Source organism: Giraffa tippelskirchi, chromosome X (assembly GCF_054371585.1).
Source record: "Giraffa tippelskirchi isolate mGirTip1 chromosome X, T2T-mGirTip1v1.2.pri, whole genome shotgun sequence".
NCBI classification, from domain to species: Eukaryota; Metazoa; Chordata; class Mammalia; order Artiodactyla; family Giraffidae; genus Giraffa; species Giraffa tippelskirchi.
In genome coordinates this window covers 150,540,792-150,556,166 of record NC_137289.1, presented here as the reverse complement: position 1 = coordinate 150,556,166, position 15,375 = coordinate 150,540,792, and the positions used below count along the sequence as shown (strand labels likewise).

The 15,375-nt window shown below is 45.8% G+C and overlaps 1 protein-coding gene across 4 annotated transcripts in view; it reads right to left on the bottom strand.

Moving 5' to 3' along the window:
- LOC145536932 (neuroligin-4, X-linked) overlaps positions 1 to 15,375 on the bottom strand; it is a 371,520-nt gene that overhangs the window by 284,347 nt on the left and 71,798 nt on the right. For all 4 annotated transcript variants that reach the window (XM_081567240.1, XM_081567242.1, XM_081567241.1 and 1 more), the window contains one exon: positions 2,230 to 3,025. In XM_081567240.1, coding sequence (XP_081423366.1) covers positions 2,230 to 2,701 — 472 coding nt within the window. In that variant the 5' untranslated portion in view covers positions 2,702 to 3,025. The remainder of the gene's footprint in view (positions 1 to 2,229; positions 3,026 to 15,375) is intronic.

Genomic DNA, 15,375 nt, shown 5'->3' with positions numbered 1-15,375 from the left:
TAGGCAGCATTGTTCACATGCGTTTTTTCCCCCCCAAATTCCTATTGAATACTGAACCAAAAAGAAATGGCCAAATTGCTTACAGTTTCCATCCACACAATTGCACACTTATATGAGTCTGCCATCAAGGAAGCTATTGAGTTTTCTTCCTGGATGGTCGAATTGCACCCTACCTCTCAAGGTTCAGACTGTAAAGAACCTGCCTGCAAGGCAGGAGACCCGTGTTCGATCCCTGGGTTGGGACGATTCCTTGAAGAAGGGAATGGCAACCCACTCCAGTGTTTTTGCCTGGAGAATCCCATGGACAGAGGAGCCTGGCAGGCTACAGTCCACGGGATCCCAAAGGGACGGACATGTCTGAGGGACTAACACCTTCACTTTTTCATAAGGAGGCATTCCCTTTGAAGCGCATTCCTTATTTGGAAGGGTAGCGCTCTCAAGTTACCTGTTCATAAACACCAGCACGTCAAATTTACTGTGAAAGCAACTTTAATCTTTTACCCAGGTTTGTTCCCTCTACCCTGCCTCCCCTTCTGTCTTTCTTTTAATTCCTTTATGAGGACAGCTCATGATGAGAAAGTCCATGACTTAGGTGGCTTTGAAAGGCGAACCCTTAATTCGCTTGGGGTGGGGTTACTCATCCTTGTCAATGCACCAAGGAGGTACTAGGAGCTGCCACGGGCAAGGACAGCTCAGGGCAGGGCATGGAAGTAAGGCGCCCGGTAACACTCCTTGAACCCCATTCAGCCCTAGACTATGCAAGGTGATTGGTTCATCTGTCTCCATAGCAACAAGGAGGCTGTCTCCATGCCAACCTCTGCTGATATGATGAAGCCCAACCCTTCCGTTATCTTTCCCTGGACGTCCTCTGTCATCTCCCTAACAGCCCATGGCCTGCTTTCTCCTGAACGGTCCTCACACCACCTCCCTGTGTCCGCCCTGAGAAAGAACCACATGGCAGATGCGATGCAATTCTGGATATCCCTGAGTAGCGTCACTGTTTGTGGCTAGACTCTCAGTTGAGTCTCACGGAGAAACATCTCTCAAGGATTAAAGTGGGAGGAAAAAAGGAAGATGAAGGTGTGCGTGAAAATTACCAAGGACAAGGATGCACTTCGGTTTTCAGAGTAGACGTGGATGGCTACTATCATGCCTCTAAATTTTAAATTCCAGGAAGATTGCATTCTACCCTTTTCCTCCTCCTCGTACGAAAATAGCACATGTAAATAAGAAATGAAAAAATGGGCGTACACTGTAGCCAGACTTTGGTCTGGTTGGTCTCTATCAAACATTTTAATTCCAAGTCTTCACAACCAAGGAGATAGCCAAGTTCTACTAGCGTGGGATTAAGTCATAGTAATATATGGAACGTGATGGCTTTCAGAGACTTTCACTGCTGTGTTATCCAAACAAAAAAAAAGGGGGTCATTTTGTTCTAGCGAGAACATAATTTTTCTCATGGACCTAGCCCAACTTCAGTCTGGTTGGCCTTTTCAAGTCTACACAAACAAGGAGATACCCAAGTTTTATAAGCACTGGAATTATATGGAATATTACTGTTACCGAGACTTTCACTGCTGAGTTATCCAAAAGGAAAGGGGGCGGGCGCTGGGTCCCAGCAAGAACATTATTTTTCTGACGTAGCTAGACTCTTCTGACAACACACATCTGCTGTCTGCCGGCAGTGACTACTGGAACGAAACGACGTCCAAGTTTACGGCAACAACATGGCTTCTAAACAATCAAGTCCAATCATTCTACGAACTATCCCTCACTTGCATATTTAAAACAACTGGTGGATCCTCTTAAGACTCAAAAGGAAAAGTGCTAGCATCTTAAGACATTAAAGCCAAAGGCACTATTCCTGATATGATCTTCAGTGGCTCACTGAAGGCTGATCACATTCATTCTATTAGTTTCTTTAGATTCACCTTTTACAGGTGACCCCAGTGTAACCTACAAGACTATACGCTCACATGGATTCTCATCTGTGAATAAAGATGACAGCAATACTACAAAGGCGATGTACAGAAAGAACCAAGTCATGCATTACAGGACTGCCCAGCTGAGTAAATACACACCGCACATAGTCACTCGTGATAACTGCACTGTGAATATGTAAGATAATAACTGAGTCATAGGAACTATCGTGCACCAGAGGTGATAAAAGGCTGTCGGCACCCAGGAGGCTGACCCAGCAGGTATGCTCTGCGGAAGATGGGTACTCACCGTCCTCCGTGGGCACGTAGATGTTCAGGTAGAGACAGTCTTCATTCTGGTCCTGCACGTAGGTCATCAGGGTGTCCAGGTTGGCCGTGAACCACACGGGCAGCATGTCGTGCAGGAGCGACCTCTCGTCCAGGTGCTGGGGGCACACGGCGGCGAACTGGGTGGCATTGCGGACCCCGGTCCATGAGGAGGGGGGCTCGGGGGGCTGGAATCGCCTCTCCCCAGTGGGGGGCGAGGCGTAAGGGACCCCCAGGTACTGCTCCACGGGACCCAGGATCTCATTGGGCAGCGGCGTTCTCAAGCCCCGGATCTTGCCGTAGTTGGTGCTGACCACGGGGTACTGGGCCTGGCTGTCGATGACCGTGACCTTGACGGCCAGGGCGGTGATCCACAGCAGGACGTTGGAGTTGACCATGACGCAGACCGGGGTGAAGGCCAGCGGAAGCCATAACAGTCCCTGGGGTCTCGACATGGCTCACCAGCACATCCAGGGTCGGGGTTGGGGGGGTGGGTGGATGCGTGGGCGGGCGTCCAGGGGAGAGAGAGGGGCTTCCAGAGACCGAGAGCTGGCAGAGGGATAGGGCTTCCTGGGGAGCCACTCCCGATGGGTCATAGACAGAGCCCAAGGTCAACAGCCAGCCCGGCAGTCGTCTTGGCCGCCCATCGCAAGACGGCTGTGCTGCCTCAATCCTCGGACCGGATTCCCGCCGCTACAGGGTTCCAAAGACGCCAGGACCGTCCAGCACCTTCCAGCAACAGTGATCTTTTATAAGAATGCCGACACAGAGCAGGCAGCCTAAAGGGAGGGAAAAAGCAGACACAGAGGATGAATGGAAGAGCGGCGTCAGCGGCGGCATTGTACGTCTTCCCGGAAACCCTACGCATGATTCCAGAAAACCCCTTTTTTCACTGATCAATCTAGTGCAGCGGCCTCTCTAGCCGGTAGACTCCAGCCAGACAGTGTCTTGACTTAAGTTCCACAGTGAACTCCACCACCGAGAACAAAATGTTCCAGGAACGCTCGAGACTTTGTTACGTGAACCAACATGTCACCACATGTATTGACAGCAATACAGACAACTGAATGGACATCTAATTTGATTCTTGGGCTTCCCGGGTGGCTCAGTGGTAAGGAACCCGCCTGTCACTGCAAGAGATGTGGATTCGATCCCTGGGTTGAAAAGATCCCCTGGAAGAGGGCATGACAGCCCACTCCAGTATTCTTGCCTGGAGAATCTCATGGATGGAGGAGCCTGGTGGGCTCCCTAGGGTCACACAAGGGCCTAAGTGTAGCAACTAAACAACAACTATGATTTCACTACTATTGATATTAGCCCATCAATGGACAGGCACAACCAAAACACTGTTTCCCAGATGTTTAAGAAAACCGTCATTTTATATATAAAATAGATAAACAAGAACCTATCCTACAGCCCAGGGAGCTATGCCCACTATTTTATAACAAGCTATACAGGAAAAGAATCAGAAACACACACATACACACACACATATATAGCTGAATCACTTCACTGTACACCTGAAACTAACACAACACTGCAAATCAACTACACTTCAATAAAAAAATAAATATTAAAAAAAACATCACTACACCCTAAGATATTATGAGTGGGACTCTGAAAGTCTTCTAAGATGTGGAAAACGTAGGTGTGCGCCCAGACCAGATCGTCTTTGTGCCACGTAGACATTTATCAGCCAATACAAAGGGCTGATGCCAAGTGGCTTCAGTCGTGTCCGACTCTTTGCGACCCCATGGACTGTAGCCCGCCAGGCTCCTCTGCCCATGGAATTCTCCAGGCAAGAACACTGGAGTGGGTTGCCATTTCCTTCTCCGGGGGATCTTCCAGATCCAGGGATCGAACCCACGTCTCTTAAGTCTCCTGCACGGGCAGACCAGTTCTTTACCACTAGCTCCGCCTAAGAAGTCCAACACAAAAGGAGCATCAAATTGAAAGAGCCTGCTAAAGCAAAAGACGTAAGAGACACAGGTTCGATCCTTGGGCCGGGAAGATCCTCTAGAGTAGGAAATGGCAACCCACGCCACTATTCTTGTCTGGTGAATCCCATGGACAGAGGAGCTTGGAGGGCGACCATCCACAGGGTCGCAAAGAGTCGGAACACGACTGAAGCGACTAAGCATGCATGCAAACGATGAATACTTAGCGGTCTTGGGCGGCTCGGTGGCACGCATCTAGCTTCCAGACATCGTTGCCCTGAACCTTAGCTTCCTTGGAAGAGACTGAACAACACGGTACATCTCCAGCCCCATCATCAAGTCATGCCGCCTGTCGTATCAAGTCATCATTCCTAATGAAGAGTGCTGGGGCAGCGATCCTGATTTTTCACGTCACATGCCACCTTCCTTCAAGAGGAAAGCCTGCAGCCTGTGTAAGAAGCTTATGATACATCCAAGCTATCTACCTGTTGAGTTTGGGATGTCTTTCACACTTTGAAACAGTGACATCCTTGGGAATGAATTCCCTGGTGGTCCAGTGATCAGGTCTCCACACCCTCACTGCCAAGGACCCGGGTTCAATCCCTGATTGGGAACTAAAGATCCTGCAAGCCACTTGCTTCCCCTCCCCTCCCCCTCAAAAAAAAAAAAAAAAACCTGACCATCTCAGTGCCTCTCAGTGTGGATCCCATAACTCTCAATAGATAAACGATGTATGATATTCATAAGGACGTCACACACAAGTATTACAAATAATGCATTAGAGACAGAAAATAGTTCAAGCGATGATACAAGGATGCTACTTTTTAAAATCAACATTTTCTATTGAAGTGTATCGTTGATTATGGGCTTCCCAGGGGGCTTAGTGGTAAAGAATCTGCCTCCAATGCAGGAGACTTGGGTTCAATTGCTGCCTTGGGAAGAACCCCTGGAGGAGGGAATGGCAACCCACTCCAGTATTCCTGCCTGGAGAATCCCATGGACAGAGGAACCTGGTGGGCTATGGTCCACGGGGTTGCAAGAGCCAGACACGACTTAAGTGACTAACCAATATAGCTGATTATACTGTTGTGTTAATTTTGGGCATACGGCAAAGTGATTCAGTTACACCTTTACACACTTTAATAATCCTTTTCATAATGGTTTATCATAGAATACTGAATACAGGACCCTGTGCTATACAGGAGGATCTTGCTGTCTCTCCATTTTGTATATAAAAGCTCACATCTACTAACCTCAGCTTCCAACTCCAGCCTTCCCTCAACCTTCCCACCATTGGCAACCACCCGTCTTTTCTCCATCAGCCACTCAGTCGTATCGGACTCTTTGTGACCCCCATAGACTGTAGCCCACCAGGCGCTTCTGTCCATGGGATTCTCCAGGCAAGGATACTGGAGTGGGTGGCCATTCCCTTCTCCAACTCTCCATCAGACCCTGCCTTTAAATACACAGCATTCTGCAACCCAGAATAGACGAATGTGTTTCTAAGGACACGGTGGGTTACTCAAGAGTCTTTCTGGACCAGAATGTAATTACGCATCTCATTTCAGGGAACGGGGCTGAGCAAAATATGTCAAACAGATAATTTACTTTTTAATGAAACGTAGCTGAGCCAGATCTGTTTATCGGGGAGCTAGAATACCCCTGGGGGAAGCTCCGCCATCCGTGACAGCCCGGGCCAAGTTAATCAGTGCTGGATGAAAACGCACTGAGACGCTGGGTGGTAGCATCAAGAGGGAAAACTCCGCATCGCACCCAATGGCTGATTGCTGTGTCTGCTTCTGTCTTTGCACTGGAGACAACATTTGGATTCCTGCCACAGGGTGATCCAACTGCTGAATAATTCAGGGACAGACAAGAACAGGACAGAGGTGTTGACTTGCTCCAACTTTCTGATCCCGAAAGTCCTTTCTGGTTTAGAACCACCATCGGTAGGTCCTTCTCAACCCTGCCTCATGGTCACAGGAGGTGTTAGGCATATCCGATTCTGATAGACTTGGGTGGCCAAATGCTCTGAGTGAGCTGGGAGACGTGACTCAACCTCTCTGAGCTTTATGTGCATGGCATGTCATGCCTTCTTCATGGGCCTGGGGTGAATCACAAGCGAGCAAAGGGTCGGGGTTTAGAAAACATCCCCTCAATACCCACGAGATGCTGGCGTATAGTTGCTTTAGAATGTTCGATTACTTTCTAGTCTATAGGAAAGGCAATCAGCTAGACATGCAGACATATCCCCTCTTATCTGCATTTCCTTCTCATTTAGATTGACTCAGAGCACTGACTAGAGGTCCTTGTGCTGGACAATAGATTCTTACTGAAAAGTGAAAGTGCTGGTCACTCAGTCGTGTCCGACTCTTTACGACCCCTTGGACTGTAGCCCATCAGGCTCCTCTGTCCATGGGATTCTCCAGGCAAGGACGCTGGAGTGGGTTGCCTTTCACTTCTCCAGGGAATCTTCCCAACCCAGAGACTGAACCCAGGTCTCCTGCATTGCAGGCAGATTCTTTATCATCTGAGTCACCAGGGAAGCCCAACAATACTGAGTGGGTAGCCTATCCCTTCTCCAGGGGATCTTCCTGACCCAGCGATTGAACCTGAGTCTCCTGCATTAGAGGTGGATTCTTTACTGTCTGAGCCACCAGGGAAGCTCAGGTTCTCATGAGTTATCTACTTTATAGATAGTAACAATAGTGAATGTACATCAGTGCCAACCTCCCAATTCGTTCTACCCTCTCTTTCCCCCTTGGTATCCATACATCTGTTCTCTACAACTGTGTTCCTATTTTTCCCTTGCAAGTCATATCAACTGGACCATTTTTCAGCATTAGACATATGCGTATTAATATGCAATATTTCCTTTATGTCTTCCTGACTTGACAAGAGGGCAGTTTGTTCACACACCTGCTCAAAAGGCTCCCGAACATGGAGACAAAAGGCACTGAAGTCAGCCCCCTGTTGGCAAGAAGCACGTACAGAGACAGAGTAAGTAGTTTAAATTATCTGAGCCTCATTTCACTTACTCGCTTCTAGTTCTTTGGGGGAGTAACTGAGTTAGCTTACACAAGGCACCACACCGTCCCTGGAAGGCAGCATTCCATACAAGTAGCATTCAGCTGATGCTTTCAAACTGTGGTGCTGGAGAAGACTCTTATGAGTCCCTTGGACTGCAAGGAGATCCAACCTAAGGAAATCAGCCCTGAATATTTACTGGAAGGGCTGATGCTGAGGCTGAAGCTCCAATCCTTTGGCCACCTGATGCGAAGGGTCCACTCACTGGAAAAGACCCTGATGCTTGGAAAGATTGAAGGCGGGAGGAGAAGGGGACGACAGAGGACGAGATGATTGGATGGCATCACTGACTCGATGGACATGAGTTTGAGCAAGCTCTGGGAGGCAGTGATGGACAGGGAGGCCTGGCATGCTGCAGTCCACGGGGTCGCAAAGAGCTGGACACGACCGAGCGACTGAACAACAACAAAAGCACTCAGGCGGGGGCTCCGTCCAGGACTCACAAGCTGTGCATCTTGAGGAAGCCTCGTCCACCCCATCACTCCTCTAGCTCCACATATGAGAATACCTCTGTGTGACACGTTCTTTACCACTGACCAAGTCGGGTCACAGGGAGCCTTCATGCTCGAGTTCTATGATGAAGCCTACCTCCCCACCAGGAGCTGGGGACCACAGAGAGACCATGAATCGGTGGGACATTGGAAGAGGAGCCTGGCGTTGACGTGGGGGTGGGGCGTTATCCGGACACTCATGAGGTCCAGTCACAATAACCATAGGTTCCTTATGTCCTCATGTTCTAGAATCTGGCAATTTGCACAAAATGGCATACCATCAACCTCCCGCACTATCTCTCAGAGTCCGCACTGGTGACACTTCGGACCCCAATGTTCTTAAAGTTGTCAAATATTTGAATGTGACACACATACCTATGCACACACACATATATCTGGCGCCGATGCTAATTTTCAGCTCTTCCCATCAGGTGACCAAAGTATTGGAGCTTCAGCTTCAACATCAGTCCTTCCAGTGAATATTCAGGGTTGATTTCCTTTATGACTGACTGGTTTGATCTCCCTGCCATCCAAGGGAGTCTCAAGAGTCGTGTGTCTCAGTTCTGCTGGTGTATACCCACTAGATTTCGCAATTTAGCTCTCAAAATCAAGATTGTCTCCAGACAGTGCTAAGCAACCTTCAGGGGACAAAATCATCTCAAGGTAAGAACTGCTGGTATATATCAGCAAATATGGGATTTACAGCAGCCATCTAAATGACTAAGCATCTCTAGGTACATGTGAGAATTACCAGTGGCACCAGATATATGTTTGTGTGTGTATATATATATATATATATATATATATATATATATGTATGCACGTCACATTCAAATACTTGGCAACCTTAAATGTTTTAACATTACAGACAACAAAGATTTTTTAAAATAAACCTTTTAAACGGGCATTGTCCTCATCACTTAAAAATCACAATAAATATGGGTGTGTGCGTACTTGATCAGTCGTGTCTGACTCTTCGCCACCCCACGGACTGTAGCCTGCCAGGCTCCTCTGTCCATAGGCTTTCCCAGGCAAGAATACTGAAGCGGGTTGCCATTTCCTTCTCCATAGAAGAAATTTAACCAACCAATACATTTGAGTGAAGCAAAGTTGCTTAGTTGTGTCCGACTCTTTGCGACCCCATGGACTGTAGCCTACCAGGCTCCTCCATCCATGGGATTTTCCAGGCAAGAGTACTAGACTGGGTTGCCTTCCCCTTCTCCAGGGGATCTTCCTGACCCAGGGATCGAACCCAGGTCTCCCGCATTGCAGGCAGATTCTTTACTGTCTGAGCCACCAGGGAAGCCCTTCAAATATATTTGAAGACAAGAAAAAAAAAAAGACTCCTCACGTAAATTTCACACTGAAAATAATTTCACAGGGAGTGGAACATCCCAGCTACACATAATATATGTGTATACTCAGTAAATATTAATAGTGCACGTATTTATATATTTTCTCTCTATAAGATGTATTTACATACCTTTCAAATGTTTCCAAAATAAAAATAAGATGCTACAAAAAAGAAATTCCTGAATAAAATATTTTCATGAAAAAAGTTAAAAACCTAACTTTACTGCATACATAAACCTGGGGAGTTTGGAGGGATCTTAATAGCCTATCTTCTCTGCAAAATTTGCACAAAGAGTAATATCTCTGAATGGCATTTCAACTTGCTTTATAACTTGATTGGGTCTTTTTTAAGGGTATTGGGCTTTCTTTTTACATAATTTTATTTGTTTATATATTTATCCATTTCTGGCTGTGCTGGGTCTTTGGTGAAAGCACAGGCTTTCTCTGGTTTTGGCGAGCAGAGACGACTCTCTCACTGGAGAGCAGAGGCTCTCAGATGTATGGGCCCAGTGGTTGCAACTCGCGGGCTTTTAGAGCTTGGGCTCAGTACTTGCGTCCCCTGGGCTTAGTCGCTCCATAGCACGTGGGATCTTCCCGGATCACGGATCGAACCTGCATCTCCCGCATTGGCGGGTGGACTCTCAACTGCTGGATCACCAGGGAGACCCTGACTGGGTATTTGTGAAAGATTCCTGTAGGACCGGCACTCTACCTGAGGTTGACATGAAGGCAAGGCTCCAACAACTCAGGCCTGTCAAACTAGCATTGCAATGGACTTCCTCCCAAAGTGAACATCACTCAGACTGAGACTGGGTTAATTTTAAAACGTATATATTTAATTTAGGAGTGGTGGTGGTGGTTTAGTCTCTCAGTCATGTCTGACTCTTTGCAACCCCATGGACTATAGCCCACCAGGCTCCTCTGTCCATGGGATTCTTCAGGCAAGAATACTGGAGTGGGTTGCCATTTCCTTCTCCAGGGGATCTTCCCGACCCAGGGATCGAACCCAGGTCTCTTGCATTTGCAGACAGATTCTTTACCAACTGAGCTATGAGGAAAGCCCTAATTCAGGGGAGGCCTGGTCAAATTTACCTTGGTGTTTTGGCCTTTCAAGGAGTAAAGTCACGTCTCTGGTGTGTTCACAGCCTCACACTCTGTGGTCATGAAATACATTATATGTTAGAACTTTGAGGATGCATCTCCCAGGAAAAAAAAAATGAGAGAATTAATGAGGTTAGAAACAGCCCTCCTCTGCTGTTCCTCTCAGCTCCCAGAACGTCTGGGATTTGCTGTCCACTGCCAAGAGGCTGCCAACAACAAGAGGCACTTGGAAGATGCACTTTCATCTTGCACCATGAAGCATCAGGAAAACAAGACCAACAGATCCTGGTCCTTGTCCAAATGAAGGAGCTTGTGCAACAGTCCTTCCACACCGTGGACTAGAAAGTCTGCAATAGCCGTTCCCCAAACTGAAGAGCCTGTCTACATCCCAAGATCTACTATTTTGTCAAAATTCCGGGGAGGACACACCAGTGTTTTACGGTACCCAAGCAGATTCCATCCCTGGGTCAGGAAGATCTCTTAGAGAGGGGAATAGCAACCCACTCCGGTATTCTTGCCTGGAGAATCCCCATGGACAGAGGAGCCGGGTGGGCTACAGTCCACGAACTCACAAAGAGTCAGACACGACTGGGTGACTAACACTTTCACACTTGCACTTTTTCAAGTGGTGTGTGGTTCGTCGTTTACCTTAGAACACATATATCTCTGTTGTGAGGTGGCCCAGGGCAAAAGTTACGAATGTCTACAACCTCCACACCTCTCACTGTCTTACAACACACACACACACACACACAAACATACTCCTTATTCAAGACTCACTCCATGCCAGTACTCAGCCAATTAGTATATTTTTGTGTTTCCTTTAAAAAAACAAAAAAAATCCTGGCTTTGATTTTATCTCCCAGATGGACTCTTATCTTTTGTCAAATCTTGCAGTTCTTTGTACACCCATCCATGTAGCTGCACTTCTAAAAAGCAGAGCCCATCAAAATCCACCCTTTTGAACCATGAGGCTTACATGTAAATAATGAAAGAGCAAAGATGCCATAGGAATTGCCTTCCAGGTGGATTGGTGCCCGGTGAGGGGCTCCAAATTATCACCACCATCACCATTTCTGTTCTTGTGCTGAAGTTTAATGGGTCAGGACACACCTGGGGCACAGTCGTAACAAGTGGACTTTGCAACGAGAGACAGAACACAGAATTAACCCAGGAAAAAGGGTCTAATGGCTCACAGGTGGTGCACTCAAGATGGACTGGATAGCTGAGCATGTATCTCGACTAAACCATCAATCAGACACATGACCCTTACGTTCACTGCAGCATTATTCACAACAGCCAAGTCACAGAAGCCATCTAAATGTCCATCAACAGATGAATGGATAAAGAGGTGATATATATGCACAATGGAATATTACTCAGCCATTAAAAAGAATGAAATAATGCCATCTGCAACAACATAGATGGACAGATTGTCATATTAAGTGAAGTAAGTCACACAAAAAGACAAATGTCATATCACTTATACGTGAAATCTAAAAAAAAGGATACAAATGAATTTACATATAAAAGAGAAACAGACCCACAGACATAGAAAATAAACGTATGGTTACCAAACGGAAACAGTAAGAGGTAGAGGAGATAAATTACAAGTTTGGTGTTAACACACGCACACTTCTACATATTAACTAAAGAACAAGGACCTATTGTATAGCAAATGAAACTATATTCAATATTTTGTAATGACATATAAGGGAAAAGATTCTGAAACAGATTCTTGCATGTATGTATGTATGTATATGTATAACAGAATCACTTTGCAGTACACTTGAAACTAACACAACATTGTAAGTCAACTACATTCCAACAAAAAATAAGTTTCAAAAAATCTATCCATCCTTAAGGAAGTTGTGGTACATATACACAATGGAGTATTTACTCAGCTATAAAAAAAAAGAACACATTTGAGTCAGTTCTAATGAGGTGGATGAAACTAGAGCCTGTTAGACAGAGTGAAGTAAGTCAGAAAGAGAAACACCAATGCAGTATATTAACCCATACATACGGAAGTTAGAAAGACGGTAAGGATGATCCTATATGCAAGACAGCAAAAGAGACACAGATGTACAGAACAGACTTTTGGACTCTGTGGAGAAGGGGAGGGTGGGATGATTTGAGAGAATAGCATTGAAATATGTATATTACCATATGTGAAACAGATCACCAGTCCATGTTCAATGCATTGGACAGGGTGCTCAAAGCCGGTGCACTGGGACAAACCTGAGGGATGGGATGGGGAGGGAGGTATGAGGGGGGTTCAGGATGGGGAACAGGATGAATCATGGCTGATTCATGTAGATATATGGCAAGAACCACCACAATATTGTAAAAAAAATTATCGTCCAATTTAAATAAATTAATTTAAAAAATCTATCCATCTTATTAATCACTGCAGCCCTAGGACAAACAAAAGTGTTCAATATTTAACAGAAACTTAAATAAGCATGTGTTTAATTTAAAAAAAAACAAACGATTAAATATTACCAAACATGATTTCCAAATATAAGCCAAGTTACTTGCAAATATCTCCAGGGTTTGTGGGGAGATCTCTCATCAGACTCAGTCACAGAACATCATGGTCAAAGTGTCAGGCCTTCAAGATATCTGGTCTCCGAAAAAAATCCCATTTCTGTGATCTTCAAACTGCCTTCATAATTTTTGCTCCACAATCCAGTAACTAGGGCCATCCTTTTTCTAAATAGATAAATTCAGGACTTCCCTGGTGGCTCAGATGTAAAGTGTCTGCCTGCAACGCGGGAGACCCCGCTTCGATCCCTGTTGGGGAAGATCCCCTAGAGAAGAGATAGTGGCAACCACTCCAGTATTCTTGCCTGGAAATCCATCCCATGGACAGAGGAGCCTGGTGGGCTACAGTCCATGCGGTTGCAAAGAGTCAGAGACGACTGAGCGACTTCACGTTCACTTTTCACTTAAGATAAACTCCAAGCCATCTCTGGTGTCTCCCCTTTCCAAGATGTCACACACAGTAAGTCCTCAAGTCGGCAGAGGGTCTTAACACAGGACTAGAGAGATTAGCTCACTGGGTATTGGTGAAAGAGACAAGAGGTCACTTAGGGTCAGTGAAAATGCAAAAGCCGAGAGGCACCAAGTACTGAGCCACAGTGTGGAGCAGTGCCATGCCAGGCTGCTGACAAATTAGGGCGGTCCCCCGGGAAGACAATTCTGTATCATAGAGGAGTGTCCAGCGTGCACACGACTCGGGTGCAGATAAACACAGACACACACACAATGTATACATACAAGCTATACAGCCTAAATAGTCTGTATGTCTCCTATAGAGCTTCCTTGATATTCATGGCAGGAGACCTAACCAAAAAGTGCCATTTACAAGCACAATTATAATAGAAACACATAGGAAAAAACCCAGACATCCACTAAGAGGTGAATGGATAAGTACATGTTAGCGGGTTAGAATACTGCACGAAAGTGAAAACTGAATAAAATGAAGATCTGACTCAAAACACATACACCTTCCAAGTAAAGGGCAAGTCACAGAAAAAGACATATGATGTGATGTTATTTTATGGCATTGTATAAAACTGTATATACAGGTTAGAGCTGTATTTGTACTGAAATAGAAAAACAGCAAGGGCATTATAAAAACCAAAACCTAGAACAGTAACTATGCTATTCTGGGTAGCAATTCACATGGATATACAAAGATATGGTGGTACTCTATTTTTCAGTATGGCAGTAGATATATTTGTTATATATGCATATATATATATATAAATATTTTTATTTATTTATTTCCATACAGTGTACATTCTCTGAGTATGGTTATTGTACAGTTCTTCCCTGGTGGCTCAGATGGTAAAGAATCCACCTGCAATGTGAGAGACCTGGGTTCAATCCCTGGGTCAGCAAGATCCCCTGGAGAAAGAAATGGCAACCCACTCCAGCATTCTTGCCTGGAGATTCCCATGGACAGAGGAGCCCGGCAGACTATACGGTCCATGGGGTCACAAAGAGTCAGACACGACTGAGTGACTAACACTTTCACTTTCTTTCATCGTATAGTTCAAATTTCCACTAGGAGATGTGTATCTCTATAGCTTTCTCCCCAAAATTGATCTTCCCAAGCACTTAAAAAAATATCTGAAATTTTAAAAGATAGTTTAGGTTGAGGTATGGCAAAAAACCTTCACAATATTGTAAAGTAATTATTCTCCAATTATAATAAATACATTAAAAATATGAAAATAAAAGAGAAAGAAAAATATCAATGCCAAGGTTCCATTCCAAGGCCAAGGAGATAGACCAGCTGCCCACACAATCCAGAAAAAGCACCAGAGGCTGACGGCATTGCTCACACAGAGTCAGGTCACCCAAGACTGCCGTTGCCTTGGTCACCAATTAGCCAGCAGACCTCTGAAACATCACGTAGCACCCAGCACTTCAGCTTCCTGGACCGAGCCACGAGGGCTTGGATGAAGTGACCTCTTCGGTCGCCTTCAGCCAAAGGGTCCTCAGAAATTTGACTGTTATCTTCAAAGCTGAGTGTATGTGGGCTTCCCAGGTGACTCAGTGGTAAAGAATCTGTCTGCTTCCCAGGTGGCTCAGTAGTAAAGAATCTGTCTGCAGTGCAGGAGACCCGGGTTCAATCACTGGGTTGGGAAGATTCCCAGGAGAAGGGCATGGCAACCCACTCCAGTACTCTTGCCTGGGAAATCTCATGGACAGAGGAGCCTGGTGAGCTACGGTCCATGGGGTTACAAGAGTCAGACACAACTAAGCGACTAAACCAACGCCCAGAGTGTACATGAAATACAGAAGTGGTGGGGACAGAAAGGTCTCCAGTGAAGCAGGAAGTCACAGTTCAGGGGAGACCACTGGTACTGAAGAACACGGGAAGATTAGTGGTGTCAGAAGCAGATAAAGCAGCCGTACAACCCTGTTCTTAATGGATGTACTTTTTCAAGACCACAAACCTTCTGTGAGCAGGATTAAAATGTCACTAGAGGTTCATGCACCTGAGGTCTACAACCAGATTCAGAATGAATACTAATTCTCTTTACCCCCAATATTCACGGAGTCCTTGTACTCACTGTCCTATACAAAGAATCTATTGCCTTCTTTCCATATTTGACCACATAGGGTTATTTCACAGGGTCTGGA